General features: G+C 47.2%; 11 protein-coding genes across 11 annotated transcripts; 6 read left to right on the top strand and 5 right to left on the bottom strand.

Moving 5' to 3' along the window:
- Positions 1 to 193: 193 nt before the first annotated feature.
- On the top strand, positions 194 to 1628 carry FSST1_008105 (uncharacterized protein; the record flags this gene model as incomplete). Its single annotated transcript, XM_083224954.1, has 8 exons — positions 194 to 234; positions 284 to 465; positions 507 to 625; positions 673 to 789; positions 849 to 921; positions 979 to 1082; positions 1138 to 1415; positions 1463 to 1628. The coding sequence occupies 8 exons, from the start codon at positions 194 to 196 to the stop codon at positions 1626 to 1628; spliced, it is 1080 nt and encodes a 359-aa protein (XP_083084066.1).
- A 1091-nt stretch (positions 1629 to 2719) lies between these two features.
- FSST1_008104 (uncharacterized protein) lies at positions 2720 to 4199 on the top strand (the record flags this gene model as incomplete). The annotated part of the gene is made up of 6 exons (XM_083224953.1): positions 2720 to 2767; positions 2827 to 3072; positions 3141 to 3343; positions 3397 to 3491; positions 3543 to 3713; positions 3769 to 4199. The coding sequence occupies 6 exons, from the start codon at positions 2720 to 2722 to the stop codon at positions 4197 to 4199; spliced, it is 1194 nt and encodes a 397-aa protein (XP_083084065.1).
- Positions 4200 to 4746: 547 nt separating this feature from the next.
- On the bottom strand, positions 4747 to 5907 carry FSST1_008103 (peptidase family S58-domain-containing protein; the record flags this gene model as incomplete). Its single annotated transcript, XM_083224952.1, has 1 exon — positions 4747 to 5907. One exon carries the CDS (start codon positions 5905 to 5907, stop codon positions 4747 to 4749), a length of 1161 nt encoding a protein of 386 aa, XP_083084064.1.
- An 836-nt stretch (positions 5908 to 6743) lies between these two features.
- FSST1_008102 (lipid-binding SYLF domain-containing protein) lies at positions 6744 to 8211 on the top strand (the record flags this gene model as incomplete). The annotated part of the gene is made up of 2 exons (XM_083224950.1): positions 6744 to 6948; positions 7010 to 8211. 2 exons carry the CDS (start codon positions 6744 to 6746, stop codon positions 8209 to 8211), a joined length of 1407 nt encoding a protein of 468 aa, XP_083084063.1.
- A 417-nt stretch (positions 8212 to 8628) lies between these two features.
- FSST1_008101 (acyl-CoA N-acyltransferase) lies at positions 8629 to 9144 on the top strand (the record flags this gene model as incomplete). The annotated part of the gene is made up of 1 exon (XM_083224949.1): positions 8629 to 9144. One exon carries the CDS (start codon positions 8629 to 8631, stop codon positions 9142 to 9144), a length of 516 nt encoding a protein of 171 aa, XP_083084062.1.
- Positions 9145 to 10172: 1028 nt separating this feature from the next.
- Positions 10173 to 10961, top strand: FSST1_008100 (uncharacterized protein; the record flags this gene model as incomplete). Its single annotated transcript, XM_083224948.1, has 2 exons — positions 10173 to 10295; positions 10356 to 10961. 2 exons carry the CDS (start codon positions 10173 to 10175, stop codon positions 10959 to 10961), a joined length of 729 nt encoding a protein of 242 aa, XP_083084061.1.
- Positions 10962 to 11728: 767 nt separating this feature from the next.
- Positions 11729 to 12361, bottom strand: FSST1_008099 (Zn(II)2Cys6 transcription factor domain-containing protein; the record flags this gene model as incomplete). The annotated part of the gene is made up of 2 exons (XM_083224947.1): positions 11729 to 12085; positions 12140 to 12361. 2 exons carry the CDS (start codon positions 12359 to 12361, stop codon positions 11729 to 11731), a joined length of 579 nt encoding a protein of 192 aa, XP_083084060.1.
- A 3261-nt stretch (positions 12362 to 15622) lies between these two features.
- FSST1_008098 (major facilitator superfamily domain-containing protein) lies at positions 15623 to 17364 on the bottom strand (the record flags this gene model as incomplete). Its single annotated transcript, XM_083224946.1, has 7 exons — positions 15623 to 15946; positions 15993 to 16077; positions 16130 to 16227; positions 16277 to 16348; positions 16401 to 16792; positions 16843 to 17257; positions 17314 to 17364. 7 exons carry the CDS (start codon positions 17362 to 17364, stop codon positions 15623 to 15625), a joined length of 1437 nt encoding a protein of 478 aa, XP_083084059.1.
- Positions 17365 to 18425: 1061 nt separating this feature from the next.
- FSST1_008097 (S-adenosyl-L-methionine-dependent methyltransferase) lies at positions 18426 to 19914 on the bottom strand (the record flags this gene model as incomplete). Its single annotated transcript, XM_083224945.1, has 9 exons — positions 18426 to 18480; positions 18548 to 18967; positions 19023 to 19163; positions 19215 to 19252; positions 19317 to 19360; positions 19411 to 19551; positions 19601 to 19706; positions 19777 to 19803; positions 19867 to 19914. The coding sequence occupies 9 exons, from the start codon at positions 19912 to 19914 to the stop codon at positions 18426 to 18428; spliced, it is 1020 nt and encodes a 339-aa protein (XP_083084058.1).
- A 532-nt stretch (positions 19915 to 20446) lies between these two features.
- On the top strand, positions 20447 to 21725 carry FSST1_008096 (S-adenosyl-L-methionine-dependent methyltransferase; the record flags this gene model as incomplete). Its single annotated transcript, XM_083224944.1, has 2 exons — positions 20447 to 21332; positions 21400 to 21725. The coding sequence occupies 2 exons, from the start codon at positions 20447 to 20449 to the stop codon at positions 21723 to 21725; spliced, it is 1212 nt and encodes a 403-aa protein (XP_083084057.1).
- A 1012-nt stretch (positions 21726 to 22737) lies between these two features.
- Positions 22738 to 24777, bottom strand: FSST1_008095 (galactose oxidase family protein; the record flags this gene model as incomplete). Its single annotated transcript, XM_083224943.1, has 1 exon — positions 22738 to 24777. The coding sequence occupies one exon, from the start codon at positions 24775 to 24777 to the stop codon at positions 22738 to 22740; it is 2040 nt and encodes a 679-aa protein (XP_083084056.1).
- Positions 24778 to 25843: the final 1066 nt, after the last annotated feature.

Raw genomic sequence — 25843 nt, 5'->3', positions numbered from 1 at the left:
GATGGCAACCGAGCCAATCAGATAGCTGCTTACTAGTTGTCAATTACAAGAACATTCATTCTCCAGACAATGAATTCAAAGATCTGGAATCATTATAAGTAGCGAGTCTTGTCGTTTGAAGGACAGTTGAACATTAAAACAAACATCACAATTACCAACAAGTTCAACTTTCATCCTTTTTACTCTCAAAACCATGTCTCAAAACATTCTCATCACCGGAGCTGCTGGCTACATGTACGTGAGCTAAGGAGAATATTACGTCTCAAAATTAACATATATGCAGAGGAGGCTCCATTGTAGCAGATATCCTGTCACGAAATGACGAGACTCTGAGGAGTGTAGCCTTGTTCGCGGCTGTGCGAAGCCAAGAACAGGTCGACCAGATCTCCAAGATCGGAGTGAAGGCTATTTTGGTTGACCTCAACGATAAATCGGCCATTGAGGATGCCATCGCTCAAAAGAAGAGTAAGCCGCTCGACCATATTTTTGGTTCGGAAACTGAACAGATGCAGTCGATATCGTTGTGCACACTGCCAGTGCTATGAGCCCAGCTATGACATCCAACTTAATCAGTGCTCTCGGAAAAAGACGCCAAAACAGCGGATCCAGGACATATCTGGTTCATGTAAGTTAGATTGACCCATCCAATGAACCTAAATAACACCGAGAAAGTCATCCGTTGCCACCATGTTCACTGAGGAAGGTGGGTGGCCTTACGGCGAAGTCAAAGACAGCGATTCTATCTTGGATAAGGAAAGGGAAATCGGATTTGACAACCCTGTGCGAGCGGTTAGTCTTCGAATCATATCATACTGGAAGAACTCAAACAATTGCTGACAAGAGAATAGGCCAACAGTCTCCTCGCCGAAGAGGGTAAGAAACAAGGCGTCGAGACTTTCAATGTCGCCGTTCCTATGACATGTGAGTATCTGTCTGCCATAGTTTTTGTCAAAGGCCAATAAGCTGATTTGGCACCAGATGGGCGCGGGACTGGAGCGTGCAGAAAGCTCTCAGTGAACAACCCAGCCATGATCCGTACAAGCATCAAGCTCAAGACTGTTCACAAATTTGACAAAGATGGAGTGAGAAACCTTCAAGTACACTGACATTATCGAATGGAATCTAACTCTTATTTAGCACTTTGGAACTGTACACATCACCGATCTTACCGACATCTACGTGCGACTCGTCAGCAAGATCGTGAAGCAAGAGCCCATCCAAGTCGGTCACGATCGCTACTTTTTTGCCATTGCCCACAAGGCACATTGGTGGAATATGATGGATAAGGTTGCTGAAGGACTTCATTCCCGTGGTCTTGTGACGGAACCAAAGGCCAAGATTTGGTCTGACTACCAAACGGCCGCTGATAGTCTTGGGTTTCCAAGAGCTTACATTAGAGCTATGGCCACACACAGGTTAGTGACATCCGGAGCCTTGTTGGCCTTTCACTGACGATACTCAGCGGTCAGCTTGTCCCATCAAATGTGCTTGAGTTGGGATGGAAGCCTAAGTGGGACTCAGAGGAAATGTTTTTGAATCAGATTGACGACGAGATCAAGGATGTTCAGGAGCTGGATACTGTCAAAATGTCTCTTTTCGACAGTCTTGTTGCGGATCAATCTAAGTAGCGCGATCACCAGGTGCCAGAGATAACATCACATGTGTCTGCTGAATAGACATGAATACACCATTTGCTAGTTAAAACTTATTCTAGAAAGAACAGGGCTAGAGAAACCACGTTTCAATCTGCTTTCGTCCCTTTGAGTGAACAATGCCATTAAGATCACCGGTCAATAACGTCTTCTGGAGCCGCCACTTGCCTTGCTGTGGGGAGTAAATTGACGTAGAAATAATCTCCCCTGACGCCCCCCCGCTTTACAGATGGCTAGCATTAGGAAAAGATCCCCCGCAGATCACAAGTAATGTGGTATGTAGAAGGATACGTCACCACAAACTGTCAATCGGGCAATCAGCGGGTATCAAGTAGCTTATTGCCTTGGCCGGATGCAAGTGGGACGACCCAATCAACATTGGATATGGCGGCGCCTTGGAAGCCCTCGTACCAATAGAGCAGGGTTTTCCAATGGTTGCCCAGGCTTCAACACGGCAGATACCGTTTTAGTCATGGAGAACCGAATAGGCCTATCAAATTATTATGGCCGTTGGGCGAATACGTGCATAATCACTTGGCCCGTGTTCTCGACCTTGGATCGGGTTCCTGCATCATGCAGGTGAAAGGACTAGATCGCCACGGACTTATCAGGTAACGACAAGAAGTAAAGGTTCAGGTCCAGGCGAGTTATCAGGCCAGGGACGATCTTTGACACTCTATTGTCAAACCTTATCTCTCCCAAAGCGGGAGAATGGTGACAAACACTCACAGAACTCTTTGCTTAGGAATGCGAATGTCGTCTAGCAAAACCCAAATAAGAAGCCTCGTCCTGGCTAACAATTTGTAAAAGAGCCAGTTCGATTTGCATTCTGACAGGAGCTAACCAAAAGTCAGACTAGAGCCAGGGTCGAGCTTCCACAAACTGGACGCCATGGCATTCCAGTCCCAGTCCAACGATCCCGGACAGTTGCCGCATCTTACTTAGTGGCTTTGTGGAATGAAGCAATAAGACATGCCCTCGTCCGTTTCGTTGCTTGCAATAAGATATCTGTCTCACCTTGTCTCTCACTTCTCAGTGGCAGTTATCGTACACGCTCATTATTGACCATGACTCTAACCAAGGCCTTTCCACCGCCTCGTGGGCAAACTGTGATAGTACGTTCGCAGTCTCCCGATTCGTTCCTATGTTGCGCGATGGCTAACACGTGAAGTAGGGAGTGTCATTCAGTCTCATCGCATTCGCAACCGCTATCATTGGTTTCAGGATCTATCACAGACTGAGGGTTCAAAAAGGAAGGCTTGTTCTCAGCGACTATTTAATGATATTGGCGCTATGCGGAGCCATCACTTGCGCCTCATTCGATGTTGTATTTTGGCAGCGCGATGTTCTTAGACCAAGGATGAGTGTCGGATTCGAAAACTATAACCCTGGCGAAGAGCTTGTCGAATACATTTACAAGGTGAGACCCTCCAAAACTATGCCGTGTCCACGACGCTGCATGGATTGGTACTGACTCAAAATCCACAGCTGTCTTGGGCTAGTGAGATTCCTTTTTACGCGACCGTTTACCTTTGCAAGGCGATATTGTTAGCTTTGTATTTCCAGATCTTCCCTCCGTTTATGGGACGACGTCGCAGAGCACTCTGGGCTACCGTTTATTACTGCATTTTGGCTTATTTCGTGACTTTGTGTATGCAGCTTTTCTCTTGTATGCCACTCGAGCGACACTGGTATGCCCCCCATCATAATGTCTCGCGACATGGAATTTACTAACGTTACCCAGGGTTATTAGCCGACCTATCACTGCGTGCGATTGGAGATGGCAAGGAGTCGTCTTCCAAGTCTCATGGGCATTGGCATTTTTAGGCAGTCTTGTCGGTATGTCCAAGTCATTTATCTTACCAATAGATTGCTAACATTAAATTCCAGTTCTCATTCTTCCATTCATGGTTGTTCATGATCTTGATTTGACAAAGAGATCAAAAATTTGCCTGTACTTTGTGTCTTTAGTTGGTGTGGTTGACATTGGCCTCTCTCTCATCCGCTTCCTGAATGTTGAGCTCGGCGATGGTACCGAGTTCCGATCGTTCAGCACTATTGGTAAGTACCCTCGTATAGAATGTTTCAACTCAACTAACTGTTTTGTCTTGAACAGAATTCTGGAGCGCTCTCGACGTCAACATTGCCCTCATCACCGCCTGCCTCCCTGCCCTCAGAATCCTTCTTGGCCGTACCAGAACACCCGATACCTACACATTCGAAGAAGCTAAGACCGCTCGCTCTTCTCGTGCTATGGAGCACCGAGAGCTTGAAGAGGTTGAAGGTTCCACATACCTCGGCGTCAACAACAGTGTTGGTCCATCACGCTCGAACAGGGCTTCGATGTACAGCGACAAGGGTCAAATGAGTCCTATCAAGATGCTTGAGCCTAAGCCTGAGCCTAAGCCTGAGCGTAGACCTGAGCGTAAGCCGCCTGGGCCTGCGTGGAAGGATTATGAAGGAGAGGACAGTGATCTAGAGTTGGAGAACATCAATGTTGAGGCTCTCAATAGAGACCAGGCGCAATCGTACTGGTCGGTTCCTTAAGCTTTCCTTTTATCATACATATGTACATCACCAATAGCGTCGCGTTTTCATAGAATAGGATCTCCACCAGATATCAATCAATCTCACATTGTACTTTCATCCTTCGAGGATGGCAAGTCCTCATGCCAAAGTCGCCTCTTGCAAGTCCCTCTTGTGATCAAACAATTGTGCATCTCCATCAACGCGACGTAACTGAGTATCAAGTTCGTGTTCATCATGTATGTGCGTATTGCAACATAATTTTGCTGGTACTACGACCTTGTGAACATTGTGTCTGGGCCATCATTTGCGGTGCGCCTCGAGGTTCACCAATCTCAGCCATGCCTGAATGGTGACAATAGTGGCCTAACATTCTGTTTTTGGAACACAGCACAAGCCACCGAATTTAATGTTTCTTCTGGATGCTTTTGATATGCCTAGTCTCATCATTTGAGTCTACTGTAGAATGACCGCCTCAAATCCGTCACAGGACAAGCTTCAATGTTTTATGGTATGCGATAGAGAATATTCTCGTTTCTAACTGCACGGCCACAGAGCTAAAAACCCATTAAATCCGCTTGATGACTATCTCTTTGACCTTGTCCAGATCCAGTGCTTCCACAGTACGTCCCTTATACCCTGTCATGGTCTCGGCCATGCAAAGGACATTGTATATCGCTTCTTCAGTCGCATCAGCCACCGCCTCAAATATACCGTTGATTGACTCATTCTCAACTGTTTCAACACCAACCGAAGACGGCTTGTAAGGATCTAAACCGCCTTCAAACTGCTGCATGGGAATCTTGGCAGCGGTGGAGAAAGCCATAAAAATGTCGCCTGAACCATTACTACCATAGCCACCAACCCGTGAAAGCCCGACAGTCGCACGCTTGGCTAGTCGCTGAAGCTGAACTGGAAGAAGAGGGGCATCTGTTGCGACAACAATGATGATACTGCCGTCAGCGAGTGGCCCCTGCACTCCAGATGCAGTCGAAGTAGAGACAAGGCCTTCTGTTGATGACAAGATCCGCCCAACAGGAACACCACCGATGCGCAGGTCGTCCTTTTGCCCATAGTTCGCCTGAACAAGCACACCAACTGCATAATCCTTATTGTTACCTTCTTGGTCGAGTCCTGGTACGATTCGGCTGCTTGATCCCGTGCCACCCTTGAACCTGTGGCATATCATTCCCGTACCACCACCAGTTGAACCCTCAGGCACAGCATCTGACGACGCGTTGAGAATTCCCCGTACGACATGTTCAGGCGTGACCGCAAAGCGACTTTGCTTGTTCAGGTAGCCGTCATATGTCTCTGTGATGACGGGAAAGGCGAAGAGACTCATATCACCGTCAGGAGTTGCATGGTGACGTAAAACATAATCATACACGCCCCTGAAAGCTTCTCCGATGGATGAGTTTGTCGTCAATATAATGGGGGAAGTTAAAGTGCCTGTTTCGTCAATCCAATGAGACCCAGTCATTTCTCCGGCACCATTAAATTTGAAAATGGCAGCATGACAGGCGTATTTGTGCCAGTCTCTCCTGGGAAGGATTGTAGTAACACCGGTGTTTACGTCCTGATCAGGCTGTATGGATTCGACGTGTACAAGAACGCCTGGGACGTCTGTGATGGAGTTCAGACGGCCTGGTTGCCATCTGCCCAAGAACAACTCTGGTAGAAGCTCCCGGACACGAAGCCTTTTCTTATGTCCCACTTCACGCCCCATTTTTATGACTGATGTATTGTGTAAGGCTCAATGATAGATGTATTTCTTGACGTTTGAGAGTAGGCTGAATAAAGTGCTTTTGACTCTGTGCAGAGTCGACGGCCTGAGCAAAGAGTAACTCAGGAGTAATGCTGATGGTGGAAAGTAGTCAGACCAATAATACGCTGAATGAATACGTTTTTATCTTCGGCTTTCGCATTTAATCTCATTAGTTCCCCGCATTTCGGGAAAGCCTTTTCGGGTATGCGTGAGATTCTGTCGTCACTGTTCCTTGTCGGCTTATCTCCCAGGGGTAGATACACATTGGAAAGTGATGCTGGGAACCATTTTTTTCGCCTTCCTTTTTAGAGTCTCTGGACAATGAAAACAAACATTATCAGGAAACTGTCAGTACATACTGTATAGAAGAGGGTGATGAGTGAGGTTATCACACAGCTCAGAAACCTGTCTCCATGAGAAACAGCGCGACCGAGTTTCATCTGCCAATTGAGACCATTAGGATTAAGTACACCATACCTACATACGTAGGTTTCACCCTTACTATTATGCCTTTTATTTAATTTTCTAGTTCGGTAGAGTCCGCATGTAGGTCGAATTTGTCAGCCCGGATCATCCGCCGTTATGTCACTTTTCTCGAGCTGGCAATCATTCGTGGTAAGTACCGGAAGTGACGGGAAGCTTTGGCGCTGGAGGTTGAGGAAACGGGATGACGTCTGCCACATCAGACACAAATAAATGACAGCGAATCTACAGTCTAATCAAAACCTTGACATTTCCCACAGTCAGAGATTCACCTACATTTCAATATTCTGCTAGCAGCCACACATACTTTGAAGATGCAGAAAGTCAAGGCCCGACTGCCTACTTGGGACGTAACCAAGACGCAGAGCAAAAAAGGCTTCGACAAAGTCTGGGGCTGGGCCGACAAGCTAGGAGCACCCATCAACAGGCTATCCAACCGCATTGGTAGCGAAGCTTTCTGGCCTACAACGTTGGATAAAGAAAGTGATAAAGCAGCCAGAATCTTGAGATCGTTTTGCAGTAAGTCAACATACGGAAGTAATAATCTCTGTCGCGCCACACCGTACTGACCTGACGATAGAGGATGGCTTCTATACTGAAGAGGAAAAGCCGGCTGATGCCGAACAAGCTGGACCAAAGCAAAAGCAGCGGGTACTGAAGAAGATCCCCAAAAAGGTGATACAAAACGCCGTCGGTCTTGCAATCTTCACCACTATGCGAACTGGTCTCTGGGTATCTGGAGCCGGTGGATCTGGAGTCCTGGTAGCTAGAAACGAAGAGAATGGCTCCTGGTCTCCCCCGTCAGGCATTCTGCTACACACAGCCGGCTTGGGATTCCTGGTGGGTGTGGACATCTACGACTGTGTTGTTGTGATCAACAATCGCAAAGCTCTAGAAGCATTCACCAAGATCAGAGCTACACTTGGAGGAGAGATCAGTGCAGTCGCTGGACCTGTCGGAGCCGGAGGAGTTCTCGAGAACGACGGCAAATGGAAACAAGCAAACAGACCTGTCTTCACTTACTTGAAATCAAGAGGTTTCTATGCTGGCGTTCAAGTCGACGGAACAGTCATTATAGAACGAACGGATGAGAATGCACGCTTCTATGGACAGGAGGGCATCGGAGTGGCTGACATTCTAGCTGGAAAGGTCCGACCTCCTCCGGAGGTTAAGATGTTGATGGAGACGTTGAAGGTAGCCGAAGGTCGGACCGATGTCAACCAGGAGCTTATGGATGAGCTTGAAGGGCAACCTGCACCTGGAGATGTTGAAGTTGATGCCCCAGGGGAAGGCAAGGTATTCGGCGTCCCTTACCCTGAAGATCCTGATCCCTTCGGAGTTCGCGCCCTCGAGAAAGAGGGCCTTGAGATACGCGACGCCGCGACTCACTCAAGACCTTCTAGCCAAGTATTTGAGTACCATCCCAGCCCGACCAGTCCTACGTACAGCAGGTTTTATCGCAGGAGCATAGAAACAGGCAACGGAAGTAACCGTGACAGCTATGGATCAACGCATAGCCGAACCTATACGACATCTGAGGCCAGTACTCAGACCGAGCCTGTCTTGATCACACCAATCACTGGCACTTCTCCCAAGAGCAGAAGTACTATTTCTCATGAGAGGCTTGATGAAGAAAAGAGCATTTACGAGGATGTCAGATTGGAAGATGAGTATGGATCGCCATATAATGGGACGTCGCAGTCTCCTTATGTCCTGTTTGATAGCTTCACGACGCCACCTTCTGGACCGCCTCCTCTTCCTGCTAGAAATCCTGTTACATAATCCAAGCTCATTTTTCAAGTATATATCACTCTCTTATTTTCCGTCGACATATTCTTTTCTTTCTTCAGTTTTGCTGGGTGGATCTGGTTCTGGCCCAATCTGTGAACAAGTCTGTACCAGCCATGCTGTAGCTGCAGCTTCCCAAGATATGCCTTTCTATGCATAATACAATGAGGCTTTCAAGGCTAACATGGATTACCACGAAAAGGTGAGACTTTGTTTACAACATGTACGCTTATCGCAAGGTTTCACTGCGGGGTCATATTGAGGCATTTATTTGTTTGTAATTTCCGAGAGAAACGATATGGTGAAGTTTTTTGCCTACTTGACACGATCTTCTTCGCACTTCACTTTCTTGACCTACGCAAAGCCCTGCTTAGTAGAATATACATAACCGGAACGGTCATCCTAGAAGACATGGAGGAAATTACTATCTGCACCCCGTCACCAGGCGAGATTCCCGAGCTTGTCGGCTATATCACCAAAGCCCGAGCCGAGATGTTTCCTTTTCTCGACCAAGCATCCAGCGACCAAATGGCTCAAAAGGAACTCGACAACTTCAGAAAGAATCACTTTGATCATCTACTTGGATCTTTCCTGACAGCTCGATCGGAGGGACAACTGGTTGCCACCATTGGCTACGTGCCCTACGATGGTCGGTTTCCTTTCCTCAACCTTGAAGCAGATAATGTAGTTGAGGTTGTCAGACTATACGTCAAACCAGAATGGCGCCGTGCAGGAATAGCTTCCAAGTTGTTTGCTCGACTCGTTGACACGGCTCAACACGCTGGTGTCAAGCAGCTCTATCTGCATACACATCCTTTCTTGCCCAACGCCATTGGATTTTGGGAACAAAATGGGTTTTCAATTATGAAGGTGGATGAGGATCCTGTTTGGCAAACGACACATATGAGTCGCCTGCTCAAAAAGTGATGAACTGAAGGGGACTAGTATTGAAGTCACCTCCGTATTAGAAGGTATTACTCCCACTACGTTTGAGCAAGTAGTCAAGTGACCCTGGTGGAACAAAGCTGACTGACTGTATTAATAGCTACCCGAGCATCACATGACCCAAGACTTCTTTCAGAACCCGAGAAGGCTCGGATAATTGTTGGGATATATTTAGAATGTCCCGATATGTTAAAGCTTGCAGTTGGCACATGATCTAATATAAAAAGACTTGACTATTGTGGCACTGTTGTATGAGCTGAACCATCAATTTCACCATGTGGTGGTGAGAATGCTCTTTGCATGAAACTACTTACTACCAATTGGGATACAGTCGTTCTCAAATGAGACATACGATGGAGTTGACTGAGTGTTAGAACTATCCCATAAACCTTGTTAGGAGCTACCTGTTAAAGGGATGGCGTTAGAACTGCCGGGCCCTGCATAATCCTTCCCCACGATGATCAACGAAAAAAAAGATTATCGAAATGATATGTAACGATTCCGGTAAATGTCTTCGCCAGCCAGCCACTAAACGGGTATATGGGTCCTTGTGACTAGTTTCTTGGCCTCAGATCCCCAAACATGAGAAAATGACAAGAAGCCGCGCGTCATCCCGTAATGCCAAGCTGGTCACCAGCCACAAAAGATCACCAAAGAGATGACCGTCATGATATCCGGCGAGTCCGATTGCAAATTCCGTGGCTGAGCTCCGCGGTTTTGTCGACTTTTGCCGTTGCATCCGGTCGCCAAGTCCCGGGAATGCCGAAACCCGCGCCGCAAACATATTGGAATAGGTAGGGCTGGCAGGGAACTGTCAACTGCGCCACCTTTGCCCAGAGTCTGATCACATCAGCCAAGAACAGCTTACCGGGCCAAGGCTGAACAGCTTAATGACGACAGATGCTATTTAAGAGGACCTTGACCCCTCAATAGTCTGAAGCTGTCAATCACTACCGATACTCTCAGAATCTTACCTCATTTCCACAACAACAATCTACACATATACAACCATGTCAGCTCAAGACTACTACAGTGGCGGCGGAGGCAGTGGTGGTGGCTATAACCAGCAGCAGCAGCAAGGCTACGGCCAACAACAAGGTTATGGCCAACAACAGGGCGGTTATCCTCAGCAGGTTGGTGCCATCAATAAATACTCGGGTCTTGAAGAAAAATGACTGACATTCCTTCTTTAGCAACAGTACTCGCAGGGCTCCAACTACGGCTCTCAACAACCCAACTACGACAACCGTGAACAGTCATACGGCCACCAGCAAGGTGGCCAATACGGCGGATCCAACGCCTACCCCGACGGCCCAGGTGGACCTGGCGGACCTGGCGGACCAGGAGGACCTGATGGCGAGCGAGGACTGGGTGCTACACTCGCAGGAGGTGGTGCCGCTGGATGGGCTGCCCACAGCGCTGGAAGTGGTCTTCTAGGCAGTCTTGCCAGTGCCGCTGCTGGAGCCATCGGTGCAAACTTCATCGAGCACAAGTTCAAGAAGCACAAGAAGGAGAAGAACAAGAAGCATCACCGAGACGGACGTCCTCGAGCCTACACCGGCGACTCAACCAGCAGCAGTGACTCTGACTCTGGTGATGACCGACGCCGAAGTGACGACCGCCGTCGACGTAGGGATGAGGATCTCGCCTACGGCAAGTCGCAGTATGATAACCAATCCAGCCATGGAGGCTCCAGCCATCACGGTGGTTCCTATGGTGGTCAGCAGAACTATGGTGGCCAACAGGGTTATGGTGGCCAGGGATACGGAGGACAGGGTGGATATAGTGGCCGATACTAATTCTTTTGCATGTTGAGTACATGATATAGGAGGATATAATGAGGTATGAATACATAGACGAAACAATAGGCATGTCGGAACGGAAATGAGAATATGAATATTTCATTATACAATGTCCATAACCCAATACTGTTTTGCTGCACCAGTGCACCCTCGTCATTATTCAAAATGTCTAGTGATTCAATGATAATTGCACAAACTTGTATCGATCATTTCCGTCAGCCTTTCGCGTTTGGCATTCTGTAGTGATTCCAAGATCCCGTTTTCTTCTACCATGTGAGGCACTTGATTGCTGTTTCATCCTTGAGATTGCATTAAACACCAGTCCGTACGTCCTTTTGTTATCGTGGAGTTGGCATAGCGGGCACATCTAATACCGTCTGAAACCTCTACTTCTTCATATCATATCCAAATTCACCGCTGCAAGGTCGTATCGTCATCATTGGAAAAAAGCCTCCGAGGCTTTAGGTACACGTCTGCTTTCGTCGTGTTGTGACACTTCTACCCTTACCGAAATACTCCTGCTAGGTTATTGCGTTAATTTGTTGTTAAGTCGTGTGACAATGTACGGCATCTTCTGAATTCTAGCTAAAGAGTCAGTACTCAGAATGCACATTGTAGGAATATCATTTACCCAGTAAGGAGAGTTTAATCGCATTTGAGACGTCTCCCGCTTCCAGGTTATCACCAGCCCTGGCCCTATCAAACACAGCGAATATGTCGAGTTATTCCGTATTCCCGATTGACTTTAGGTTGACAGGTTTCCCTCACGAACGGTCACTATCTTGAGTCCGACTAGAACTCGCGTGATACAGGCTCGGGGCGCTTCCCTGCGGTGTCCCGTCACTGTGGCTGCTGACAGGATCTGGCAGGAGTACCTCGGCTTGTTTTATAGCTTCGAGAACACTGAGGGGTTCATTTGATATTCTAATACGATTGAAGATCTCTTGGGCCTCGCAATCTGGTCTTTCGTGGATGGCGCTGAATAGCTCTCGGTATTGTTGGTTTTCGAGCATTAAAGTGTCGCACTTTTTCTTGACGGCGAAGGGGACTGGTGGGGTCTCGTACAAGCAGCTCTCCAACTTGGAGGAGCATCGGCCACAGGTCGGTCTTTTACCATCGCACTTCCAAAGCTTTCAGTACAGCTGATAATTTGAGTCAAGATGTCTGAAACATACCTTGGCCTTCTTCCGCCGGCATCCCTCGCAGGCCACAGCGACTAGATTCCTTTTGGCCCTCGTCCTCTGGCCTTGGCCACCTTGAGCTTGAGCTTCAGATTGAGCTTGGCCTTGGCCTGTGCTAGATGACTCTGAATTCGCGCCACCATCTTGTCTGTTTGGGTCTGGAGTTTGTTGGGCGGGCAATATGGGAACCAGTTTCCTAGACCCTTGTGGTTCCATAGCCAAACCAGAGAACCCGTTTCGTCTCAGCAAGCCATGTGATTTGGAAGCGGCATTGTCAGAGAATCGTTCGTGAGTAATCAGGTAAAATTGCTCGCACTGCAGCGGCGCGGCAACAAGCGTCTATATCAAGCTCAGCCGTAATAACAACTTGCCGGAACATAGCCAATCATTCTTGTCGGAGTCCTGCCGGTGAATGAACTGGATACAAACAAACTTCCAAGGAAATCTGTCAGTGTGACGTCATGCTCAGGGATCCGATTGACAGGTGGACAGAAACATACGTCAGTTGTTGGGATGTATCTCCAACGCGGCGTAATACCGTGTTATTCTCTCAACCAAATGAACGACTCTTTACTTCAATGATATACGGAGCCCATTTCCATCTAAAAGTTACATTTATCATCTTGAATCAACATCAATCAGAATGTCAAACCAATCTATTCATCACTCAAACCTTTGACTCAACTCTATCAAGAGCATGTCACCATCATGTCTCGGCTTGGCGACATACAGTAATGACATTCCACCCAATCAACTTAGCCAAACCTGGACCCCCGTCGACTGTCATTCGTCAAAGTACAATGTCCTCGAAACCCGCTGTCTTCCGCTCCCTTTTTTACCAAGCCACGCAGTGTCGTCTCCCCGGTACTGTTAACGAATCAAATTTCTGATGTCGTCACTCGGGAATACTTCTCTGACGTGTGCACTTTATTGAAATTATCCGTCTCGGTCGATTTGCTCCAAACGACAAGGCTCATTTTACAGACTTCATCGCTGTGCCAGGCTCTGTATTGATTCGAGACGCGACGTATAATAACTCCTCCTTTACTTCAAAATCTTATCAACAAGACAGTTCTTTTTGAGTTTGTTAAAAGCGACCGGGTGAGTTGGAAACTTGACTCTTCGTCAACAACCACGCTGTCTGTAGATTGTAACACAAGCGGGCTCCTCATCAAGGATGAGCAGATCGATGTTTTGGTTACAATCGAAAATATGAGAACTGTCCACATACTCCGATCCACTTAACTGGCCGTCTTTCACTTCCAAATAAGGCAGGTATCCCATATTCAAAATCTTGTCATCTTGGTATCAGTAATGGACGCTTCATTGACTCAATGGTTGCAAAATGAGCCGCAGAACGATTAAAAGAAAATCAACATCTTAGAGACTGCTTTGCGGCCTTAATATAAATTATGGAAACAGTGACATTCCCAGTTGCGCGCTCGGTGCTCAATACGAGCCGTTGTATGTCTGATGCGACGCGGTGCCATGGAATTGACCATGGCCCATATGTCTCCAGTTCCCATCCCTGCTTTAAGTGAGATCTTCAATCATAATGTGGCAAATGTGCCGACGAAAGACTGGGTCAAAACTCAAACAGAGCCCAATGCTGTTCATCCGTTGTTGATTTTGTTCTAAATCAACAACGACAAAACTATACTCATGCCAGCATAGGGAGTGTTTTCTGGACGTACAGGGCCTGTCGTGCGCATAAGTCTGTAATGTTCGGGACGAGAGTCTTGGAGTATTTCGAATGACCGATAACAGAAACCTTGATAGATAAATATGAGAGAAAGGTAGTTGGATTCGGATATTGAAGTTCGCATATTGCACTGCACTATCCACAGTACTTCATCTTGCTGTAGGAATCGGTAGAAGCAGTGGTACTCCAGATCGTGCTTGGACAATGCGTTTCAAACGTGTGGCCATCGTAATATAGAGGTGTCACAGTTTTAGGTAGCATTCGGATAAGTAAAGCCACTCTTTGATCGGCCTTGTTACGATATCAGACAGCGGTTCCAATTCTTTAACAACGCGACATCTTATTCTCGAATCCGGAGAGAGCAATATATAGGGGGCAAAGTATAACGTTCTGAAACTTGGTAATTATTTGCCACAACCTTGTGCCGTAAACGTCAGCATATAAAAGCATGGCAAGCTGTGAGAGGCAGAGGAATAAATACTAACGAAATAATAGAGCTTACGTATCTTCTTTCGTTTTTAGATATCAGCAGATGGTGCTTGTAGAAGGCAAGGAACCACTGGCAACTGCTGGATGTTTAGGATTTCTATAAGCCCCTACGGCGACACGAAGATTACTTTGGGAACTATTAGGCTTCCAAGGCGGATTCAAAGAGACTAGTCTGTGTAGACAACGATGCGTCTTTCCGCACCGGCTGCATTCGTCCTGCGAATGGGATATATGGATATCCGACAGATAATCCCGTTTGTGGTCTACTTTCCCTGAGCGTTCACCCGACGTATGGCATTTTATAACCTTTTTGACTTAGAATAATTCTAAGATCACTATAGCTGGTTGCCCTATATCGTTTAGAACTTCGTTCATTGCGCAAACGTAGCTATTACACACTTACACCACGAGGCTGTACTTACAACTAGGGATTGCCAACAAGCCGGAAAGCCATTCATCGTCAATGACCCGGGACCTCCTATCATGTTTGGAGATCTTTACATCGCGGTCAAACTATTGTCTATCCACCGATCCAAAGCTGTCTTGGTGCCGCCGGTGATGATACTCCTGCTGTCGGTCGTGGTTGAATGGTATATTTTACTTCCTTATCAGTTTCCAGCCCTCGGAAGATTCCTGTCAAACTCATAGGAGATATCAAGAAGCCTCAGCCAGCAATAGTCTCTATATATAACCACCTAATTGCTTTCGACGCATAAGCAAGAATTCCTATGACTGAGGGTGGACTTGGGTATGAAAGGATTTTCACTACCCTTGAAGGTGTTGTTATGGAGATTGTTGGTAGAACCGTGAGAACTCGTAAGATCCTGATGGGCGAATTAGGAAGGAGTATACAAGTTCTATGTCGTTCGCCGACAAGTTGCAAGCATTTGGAAGTGTCACATCTCTATCAACAGATTGCAAAAGACACTGGCTAGTCTTCTGCAACCCTAAACAAGCTTGGACCAAACCTGCATGATGAGATAATTTGTGGCGATAGATGCAGCTGGAGTTCGTGCGATACCGCTTCTAGCTTGACCGCTTCGTATCTACAGGCGAGATTGATGCTTGCTTAGGTATACTTCAAGTTTGTATATTTATTAAAAAGATTTATCATATATGTATTCGGTCATAATACATCATCAGTTCAATGGACCATTGAGGCTCAAAACTTGTATATGAACCTCTGTCATTAATTCTCAACGTTACATCATGAGAGAAAGTAGAAGAAGACGCTACACGTGTCTAATGCATAGACGAACCGCGGTGAACCATTCCAGGTCCAGAGATCAGTACTTGAATCGAGGCTGATCAGTACCAGCTGCACACCTGTTTCTCCAGACGTAGTAACAGTGCATAACAATGCAGCCAACGGTCACGAAAAGAAGCAGACCAGCATTAGTCCAGTGACCAGTGGGATAACCCTTGGCAGCCTCGTCAGCCTTGTAGATCCAGACGCCGACGATCTGTCCAGGAGCACCCATAGAAATGTTCAGTGCGATAGCCAGACCAATGGCAGCTGTTGAGTGCAAGTTGGACGACAGCCAGCCCAGAAGGGGCGGAATGCAGGCAAACGAACCGCAGGCTGCGACAATAAGACAACCGTAACGGGGCTGGAGATGGTCAGCAAATGTTTGAGGTCAAAATTAGAAGACTCACGCTGTAAGAATCAGCAGGGAGCGTTGCGGAAGCGATAAATCCCACGGCGCCAATCAAAGAAAACAATGCAGAATGAAGTGCACGGCTGAGGATATGTTAGTATTGATAATCACCTGTTGCACGGCTTCAGCACTTACGCATTGTACTTGTCCGCAGACCACGAAACAAGTAGTGTTACAACATAAGCCGCTGCGTAGGGAGGCACAGTCATCAACTGAGCTCGGAGATCTGCAAACTAGAGATGGTTAATAGGGATCACAACTAACTATAAGAAGTATACATACTCCAAGACCAGCAGTAATCGAAGGTGTAAAAAGCGACAAACTCGAAAAGGGGGCTGAAATGCCAAAGTAGATCTGTTTAGTATTAGTGAAGAGTTGTTTGACAGCCAAATATTGTAACACGTACCAAATAATGGCACCACAGTCTCCATTCCAAGATGGTTGACTTTGCATCCTCCCATGTCATAGACTTGCTTTCACCGTGCGACCCTTGCTCGGCGAGTCGATAAGCAGCAACATCTTTCTCCTCGGCAGAGAGCCAGCTTGCCGACTCGGGGAAATCAGGAAGACAGAACCAGACCAGGAATGATGAAAGAACAGAAGGAATGCCTTCAAGGATGAACAGCCATCGCCAACCGGAAAGACCGTGCACTTGGTTCATGTGCCCGACGCCGTATGCAATAGCACCGCCAAACGCTCCAGCCAGGGTAGCTGATGCCAATATGGTTGCAACTCGGACTGATCGTTCCTCGGGCTTGTACCAAAAAGTGAGATAGTAGACGAGTCCCGGGAAAAGTCCTGGGTGGGTTAGATGAAAGAGGACTTCCGAATAGCGCTTCAAGACTCACCAGCTTCAAAGACTCCCAACAGAAAGCGTAAAACAGTCACCACAGCAAAACTATGAGCAGCGCCAAGGCAGATGGTAATAGTTCCCCAAGAAAACATGAGAAAAGCGATCCATCTACTGGGTTTCATCTTTTTGAGGAAGTAATTAGACGGCACTTCGAATAGTGCATATGCGATGAGAAAGATCATGAGTGCAATTGTGTAGTCATAATTAGACATGTTTGTCTCGGAGAGAAGATCATGACCCGTGGTATGATTGAGAACTTTGGCGTTGCCAATATTAGAGCGATCCAAGTAACAGAGCAGGTAGATGCCTGCTGCTAAAGGAATGATACGGGCATCCTGCTTGCGTACGAGAAGCTTTTCAAGAGCTGGGTCGACTGCCGTAGTGCTTTCAAGCCGAGAATCGGAGTTTTGCTTGAAGAGAGTCAATTGGGGTTCTTTGGAGAGTGAGAAGTTTGGGGTAGTGTCACCTTTTCGTCTGCCATTTCAGGGTTGGCATCAAAGTCTGTTCGTGCAGCCATCTTGACGCTCACAGACGAAGAGTTTGAGGAAGAAGGATAACCCCCCTGAGTGAGAATATCGAGAAAACTGTTGCCTGTAAAAAGTAAAAGATGACAAGGGAGGGGAACCAACAAAGAGACAATTAAGCGAGTTCAAAGGATTCGCTCTCTCATCTCGCGGTACAACGGGAAGTAAAGTGTCCCCGCATTTGCTGCACCCACGGCTTGACCAGATTCATATAACGATCTACATTCTTTCATGCGGGGTTTAGAGTTCTCGGTGCCGGTCTCCGATGCCGAGCTTTCTAAACATAAAGGTCTGAGCGGTGAGTAGACTAATCTAGATAATATCTAAAGAATGGCAAGTCGTTGAATGGTTTATCAGCAAGTTGTGTAGAAATTGAGTGGCTAATGTTTTCTCGGGGAGATCAATTACGGGCCTTTTAGCGGTATGGAGTACTGTAACCTTTGCTAATTCCCCAACGCCAAGTCCCCTAAATTCCCAACATATACTCTGTAGGCCACAAGTTCGATGTCGAGGTGGTAACAGCCTACAATCACGACCTCAATACCAACATCAACAGCGACCAGGGGATATAACACCCACTCAAAGAAATCAGCGGATAGTAAACGATGCACAAAAAATAAACAAGAGATCAAAAAAAGAAGGATTCTAGCAACTACTCGTTTCGATCGAGCGACCTCCGGGTTATGAGCCCGGCTATGTGTGCGTTAGTAAAGAATTGTGCTATGGACGCTTGAGATAAACATACCGCGCTTCCACTGCGCCAAGTTGCTTTCTTGGATGGGAAACACCGTGGTAATTAGGTCTATACAGCCAAATCGATTTGTGCGGTTCCATGAGAATGAGTCACGGATCCTCAGTGGAGATTTGCCCTGAGTGGAGTGCTACAATCGAGGTCAGGGTACGATAACATGAGTGGATCATGGGCTTAGTTTACTGTGAGATACTCTGTAAGTCGACTTCATCGGTTGGAGATTGATATGAGAACTTTTGCTACTTGGTCCAAATTTACCTAACTAAATCTTAATATTCACTGTCAGATATCTTCTCATGGAAGTCATTCGGCAGCCTGTGCTTTTTCCTCCTTCGGCTTCTGGGCATAAACGACATAACTAAGAGGTCAGTTAGTCTTAACATCACCTCTACTGACGCCGAATGCAAAATCATAGGACAACTTACTAAGGCCAATACCCATGCATGCGAGGATTCTTAATCTCCTTCCTCAAAAATGCCAAAAAGACAGTGACCTCAGCATCCGTCCAACCAAGTCCCTTTTGGAACATTCTGGTCACCATCGCCTCAAGTCCTTGCAGGAGATTCTCCATCTCCCATGCTCCTAGGAGCTTCATGCGCGGATCCTTGGGCCATGGGTTGAACGGAAGCTTGAAGACCCGTTCTGTGACGTTGGTATACCCGCGCTCTTCAAACCAACCTTTCCATTTCATAGGGTCTGTGAGGCTAGCCCCGAACTTGGAAGAACCTTGTTCCATCATGTTGGAGAATTTGCGCAAGTAGCTGTCTTCAGGGATTGAGTCATCATCGCACCCGAGAAGACCAACAATGGCTTGAAACTCCACCCATCCTCCGGGTTGCAGATGTCTTGTCGGCAATCAGCTACTACAATATACTCTGGGAACAACGAAACTACACTCACGTGTAAGTTTGGTCAATCAAGGCTGGCCAATTTCGGATTGCGAGCAGGAGATCTCGGGAGAAGATGAAGTCGAAACTATCTTCTCGCCATGTCCATGTTCTCTCGATATCATCAACCTCGAAGTGGCAGTTTGGTGGTACCCTGAAGCAAATTAGCTTCACACATAATGGGCCTGCAATATCAGTCACTCACCAGCCAGGTTGCGTTGGGGCAACGTCAGTGCCGATAACCTATATGCCACAAGTAACTCGAGTGAGAACGTATTCAAGCGCGAATCTCCCTTGGATAGCTCACCTCGGCAGATGTGAACTCCTCTGCCATCTCGATGGACCATATACCTAGCGTTGAGATGTCAACATGGCGATCCTTCCGTTGAGGGAATACGAACCTGTGCCGCAGCCAAGATCGAGGATTCGTTGAGGTTTGTCTATAGGAGATAAATAGCGATTTTTCCCAATCAAAGCGCAGTACTTTGCATGGCACATGTCGATGCGATCAAGCTCCGCCTCGTCCATCGGGAGTCCATACTCTATCAATAGCATCAGCAAAGTATCAGTGGCTGCTCCAACATAGCTCACCTTCTTTACCATAGACGGCATATGTCCTTCCTCCCTCAACTCTACCCTGGAGTATTGACGATGTGAGAGACGTCAGCGAGGACCGTTCGCTATCATTATCGTAGGTCTACGACCCAACGCATATTGGTTAGTCGGTGGGTACAGTAGTTTGAGCTGCATCGAAAAGGCCCACTAACCTCATCATCCGCTACAGGCTGCACGGCCTAAAAAAGCAAGTGAGTTGGTTGATTCAAGATACCTTCAGACAGTCTAGGTTGTTGGCTTACATTGTCAGGCAGAATTACCTCTTCTTGGTTGTCGCGAGGGGAAGACATGGTCGAAATCGCTTTGCCCTGATCATCCGTGTCTAATGACAGCAAGGAAAAGGGTATGAGGGCACCCAATACAGAAGAACTGGCTCAATCCTCGCCACTGCGATTCTAGCTGATAATGAAATAACAAGTTACTTCGTCGGAGCAACAACTCCATCTGTTTGAACATTGAACTGTGCCACATTAACACTTCCATCTATTACGAGAGTGACACTTTCATTGGGTCTGATCTGCAGGGTTCAGACATTTTTCCAGGGTTTGACAACCTCGGCTCAGTGTATATCCACCGGCTAAACCTGTGTAGTAAGGATACAACTCATATCACCACTGTGGTCGACTGATATGATGCTAAGCAGGGCTTGGCTTTCTCTTTGCCCCGCCTGTTGGTTCTGTTAAGTAAATATTAGTACGTAGGAATGATATCAATGATATGCGGAAAACAAAGGTTATCTCCGTAAATTTGCGCAAATTATAAGACACAGATACCGTCAAGCCACATCGTAACACTTCCTTTGTGTAGCAGATCCAACTCAACATGGTTCATCCAAGAGCTGAAAAGGCACTCCAGGAGGCCAGAAAGCTTGTTGCACAACTCGAAGCATACGAAGATGATCCCATAACTCACCAAAGTGTTCTCGACCAGACAGAGGCTGTTCGCTTAGCCATCCAGTCTCCTATGGACCGAATGACACATCTGATGGAGCAAGTCAGCTTCGGTGGTGCCCTTCATACCATAATTGGAATTCGCGCTTACCACGCCATGCCCGAGGATGGCAGTTCTATCACCGCACAAGAGTTGGGACGAATCACGAATGTGGCCACGACAGTGATCAAGAGAGTTTATCGGGTCGCCATCAATCATGGCGTTTTTACCGAAACCGCGCCTGATACTTACTCTCATAACGACCTATCACGAATTCTGAATCCGAGAGGCTTGGGATCTTTCTTTCTTATTGTTATGGAGTTTGGTCGTGCATTCATACACCTGGCCGACTACTGTAAATCGCACAAGCCAGAAGACGTCTTCAACTTGGTCAAGTCCCCTGCCGTCTACTCAGTGGGAAAAGAGCACCTCGGTAAATCCTACTATGAACTGCTAGATGTGGACCCTGACCCCGAGCGGCGCGAACTTTGGAATGCCAATATGGTGGCTGTTGACGAGTTGATGCCTGTTGTTGGCATGTTCCCGTTCGCTTCTCTGAAAGAGGAAGCTGAACAGGATCCCGATCGGCCATTCTTGGTCGATATCGGTGCGGGTCGTGGACAATCGTGCATTGCCATTCGCAAGGATATCGGCGATGCCTTTGATGCCAAGTATATTCTACAAGACCTCCCCGGTGTCATTGATACCATGGACCCAAAGGAATATCCAGACTTTGAGCTGATGACTTATGATGCATTTACACCCCAGCCTGTCAAAAGTACGTGCTCCCGCTAAGAAGCTTCGATTCGGGTATCATCGCTAACTTTCCTACTTGAAAACTATAGATGCCCGTATATACTTCATGCGCCGTTTTCTACATGATTTCTATGCCCCAGTATGCATCGAATTTGTTAAGAATACCGCATCAGCCATGGGCCCTGACTCTCGTCTTATCATATGCGACCAGTTGATCCCTGACACAGTAAAGGAACAGAAGAATGCTGATCTCTATTGGCTTGACTTTGCTCTTCTTTGCATGTCGGGCCAGGAGAAGAAGAGATCCGAGTTCGAGGAGATTTTTGAGGCGGCCGGTCTCGAACTTGTCAAAATTTATCCTTCTGCTTACGGATGTACAGCCATGCTGGAGGCAAGACTCAAGAGAACAGGGTAGAGGTGAACTATGTGACAGGGAGTAACAGAAGGTAGTGCGATGTGGACATGAGGGTTTCTGTCTGCTGGTATCAATTGTTCGATCTTACAATATCCTTAAATTGCGTAACCTTGCGCAAATGCTAATGGAAATGCGCTGTTTGGTAGTACGTACTATAAGATACAACGACTACCCTGCACCCTCGCATATTAATATTTCATGTCAAATGCGATATCGTGTTAATCGGCACTTTTAATTATCATGTGGCTTCAATTGGGATATTTTATGATCTAATGTCTTAATTCCATCCTGGTATCAGAACAACCTTATCGTGATACAGCATAATCACCCGAGCTTCAATCACACGCCTCATCATAAATTCGTAGCCTGTACTTTTGTCTAACACCTTTTCGTATTAGTGTATAGTTCAAGAGTCAGAGACGCTGTGTTACCACGCCTCACAGATATGGGTGTGATAATGTCACCTGCGCTTTGTTACAGCCATCATCCATGTGAGCCCAAACTCTAAATAAGGAGGAGGGTCAACCTGGTTCCCGGTTCTCGGATTCAAGTCAATGGTTATTAGCGCATAATCTTCAAAAAGTCAGAAGATTCTATTCTTGGATAAAGTATTGGGAATATCCTAGCATCACATGAGAGTCTAGAATACGGCAGTTCACTTTGATTTTGATGATAATTATTGCAAGGATAAGCGCTTTGACACGAAGTTGATGTTACTTCAAGGGACCGTTCATGCAATAAATAAGGTTTGTCGGCAATTGCATTTCGGGATACCAGTTTAAGACGACAATGGACGTATTTATACTTAGCTGTCTGTCGGTAAGATATTGGAGATCAAGTATCCGCTGTATTTAAAGAGATTCTAGTAGGACTTAATGTCGATGGATGTATCCAATTGAAGGATGTGTGAATATATACATAGAAGATCATATTCTTATGATCGTGTCTCGAAATGTACCCTTATTATATAGCTTCGCAAAACAAAAATTAAGTCTCAAAATTATTTCAAGGATCAAACTGTCACCTTGATCGTGCTGGCAACGCTGGGCACTCCAGCGTTGTTGAGTACGAAAAGCATCCAGTATCCTGGTAGCGCGATACCAGAGTCGTTCGGGATCTTGAAAGAGTACTTGTTTGTACCAGCCCCAGTCAGCGCCAAGGGAATACGTCGTTGATCAGTGTTGACGGTATGCGTAGCAGTACCGTAACGAATTAGCGAGGCACTCTTAATGGCACTGTTAGCAGTGACAGTGATAGTGCTGCCGACTTTGGCGGTGGTAGCTGAAACAGCCGTGATCTTGGGGCGGGTAGCAAGGTTGCCATTGCCATCAAGAAGGTACTGGGGAGTGAAGATTTGAGCGTCAAAGTGGTTGCTAGTGCAGCCGCCACAGAGGCCACCACCGCCGTTGAACACAGTAGCGTCTGGCAACAGCAGAGACATACTGTGGTAGGTTCGGGGAATGGTGTTAGGTTGCTGATTCTTGAACTCGTGGGTTGTGGGAATGTACATCTCAGGTGTGAACTGAGCGTTGGTATCAGTGAAAGGGTTGGAGTATGATTGTCCACCAGTGATGAAGACATTGCCATCGGGGAGAACAACAGAAGTGTGGAAGACACGAGCGAAGTTACCAGCGCCATTCTTTCCAACGAGGTATGTCTGAGCAACAGATCCTGGCTCAGCAATAGCGAGGACATGGGCGTTAGCAGTAGCGGGAGCTTGCTGGTAGCTAGTGGCGCCTCCATAGGTAAGAATCTTGCCATCGACGGCATCATACATGACACAGTTACCGTTCATTGAGTCAGGGTCGACTCTACCATTCTTGCGTCGGGTTCCGGCAGCCTTGGTGTCACCCTGAGTGCCTCGGGTGGTGTAGTACCAGTTCATGGCTGTGCTAGGGCCAGCCTGGAAGACACTTCCCTTCTTCCAACCAAAGAGCCAAGCGTGGTTGTCGGCCTTGTAGACACCCTCCTTATCTTTGGTAAGCATAGGGCCAACAAGACACTTGGGAAGGGATGTCCAAGTTCTGGCCTTGGGGTCGTAAATCTCGCCGTTCTTGCCGCCACGAGGACCACTCCATGAACCACCGATAGTGAACACACGTCCATCGGAAGTGGTGGCAGATGACTGATAACCACGAGCAATCTGCATATCAGGGCCAGGAACCCACTCGCCGTTAGGGTTAAGGATGGTTGTTTTCTTAGCATCGTTACCGCCAGTCACAACAATTTGTCCCTCTCCGTCCATGGAGATACCGGGACAGAACATGTCGTGCTTGTTGTTGGTGACATTGCGGTTAGAGATGACGTTGGTCTTGGGGTCCCAGATAGAGGTGAGAGTGAAACCACCACGAGGGTTAGTACCCTGGAAAGCATCGTAACGGTAAGCAGACCAGATGACAACCTTTCCGGATACAGGCTCGACGGCACCAGCAACAGGAATGACAGGAAAGTCAAGAGTAGGCCCCCACTTGCCAACACCGTTCTTGGGAGGGTTGTACTTGAGAGCATTGTAGACAACAAAGTCGGCGATGGAAATCCAAGGAAAGTCGTTGTTTACGTTAGAAAGAGCGACAAATCGAAGGTATCGAGCAGGCTTAGTCTCAAAATTTGTGATGACAGGGTATTTGTCTCCCCAGTATGTTCCGAAAGCAACGGGAGAACCCCAGTTGGAACCATCAGAGCTGAGGTAGACTTCATGACGACCAATCCAGTTACGAGTGTTGCCATCCTGGCGAGGTGTGATTTGCAGGCCACTCACGTATTGAGTCTGCTTCATATCAATAACGATTGAGTGGGGTGGCGGCGTGTTGGTAGTGCCATAGGGAGTCTGCCAGAAGGTGTCCTTGCTGCCATCAATGGCATTGGCACAGGGGTAGTTCGGTGCTTGGCTGGAGCATCGAACAGTCCATCCCTTACGATCAATGGGGTTGGATCCTACAGGAGGAGCAGCGGCGAACTTGCCAGGCATTTGCCCTTGCTCCTCGGGTGGAATAGCAGTGGTGCCATCAAAGAGGGCACCGAGGCACAAGGCCAAGGTGTAGAAAGATTTCATGGCGAAGGAGAGAGGGAAAACGAAAGTGATCAAGCCTAAAACGTTCTAACCAAGAGTGGCAACTTGGAAGAAACAAGGCTGAGGGGGAAAGAAGGAATAAAAAGAGAGAGTGAGAAGAGTGAATGAGCAGTGGAGGAGGAGCCAAGGAAACAGTAAAAGCGGCGCGTAAAACATATTTATCTCTTTATTCTCAATGTTGTTTTGACTTTTTCGCGCTTTGTTTTTCAGAGAGGGACGCCTAACTGAGTACATTGATTTAATGCACTATTACGGTATAATACAAAGTACAATACATACGTATGCACGCTGCAAAATACATCTCGCATGCTCACCCCCCTCCCTCATTGACCGGGCGTTACTCAAGATGGACGAAAAGGCTTTGGACAGCATGACAGCACACGAGCCAAGCAACAAATCAAGTCAGTCAGGCCCGCAAGGTAAGGCCCGTTCAGTTGAGGCGTCCAGGGCTACAGACAATCTAGTGCGTGCATGAGGGCTGTGCACCACGTTTCCAAGAGACTGCATTTGCATTACAGATATTATATGTAGGTATTATTATGGATGATGGGTCGGTTGTGAGCGAAAGTGTCATATTAGCCCCTTGTAGCCAATGATCTGGACTAGTCTGTGGGCTAGAGACTTCAGAGAACCCCTGTCAGCTGAAATGAGAAGGCCAATCGCTGCGATTTATTTTTTGGGGACGCAACCACCAAGACAATGGCAAGAGCATCAGTACTGGTCTCGGGAGAGAGGAACAACAGAGGGGATAAAGGTGTTCCGCTAGTGCCTCGGCCGGTCTCTGATGACCTCGACATGGATGCGTTTAGCAAATTGTCTGTCTACTCTGTGCACTGTAGTCTAGGTGCTATCTAACCATCTATTGTATGAATGACGAGCATGGGACACGATGACGTGAGACAGCACAAAAGTGCTGCTCATGTGCAGCGTTGCAATTGAGATGCTGACTGGTTTGGTTTGAATGATCCAAGACGAACTGCTTCTACTGTCCAAGTGTGTAACTAACTATCCGAAGGATTTGCAGCATCAGCGACGCTTTCCTTTTTCC

Source organism: Fusarium sambucinum, chromosome II (assembly GCF_050947815.1).
Source record: "Fusarium sambucinum isolate potato_lamoka chromosome II, whole genome shotgun sequence".
NCBI lineage: Eukaryota > Fungi > Ascomycota > Sordariomycetes > Hypocreales > Nectriaceae > Fusarium > Fusarium sambucinum.
The sequence above is the reverse complement of the archived record's forward strand: the minus strand, read 5'-3'. Positions and strand labels throughout refer to the sequence as shown.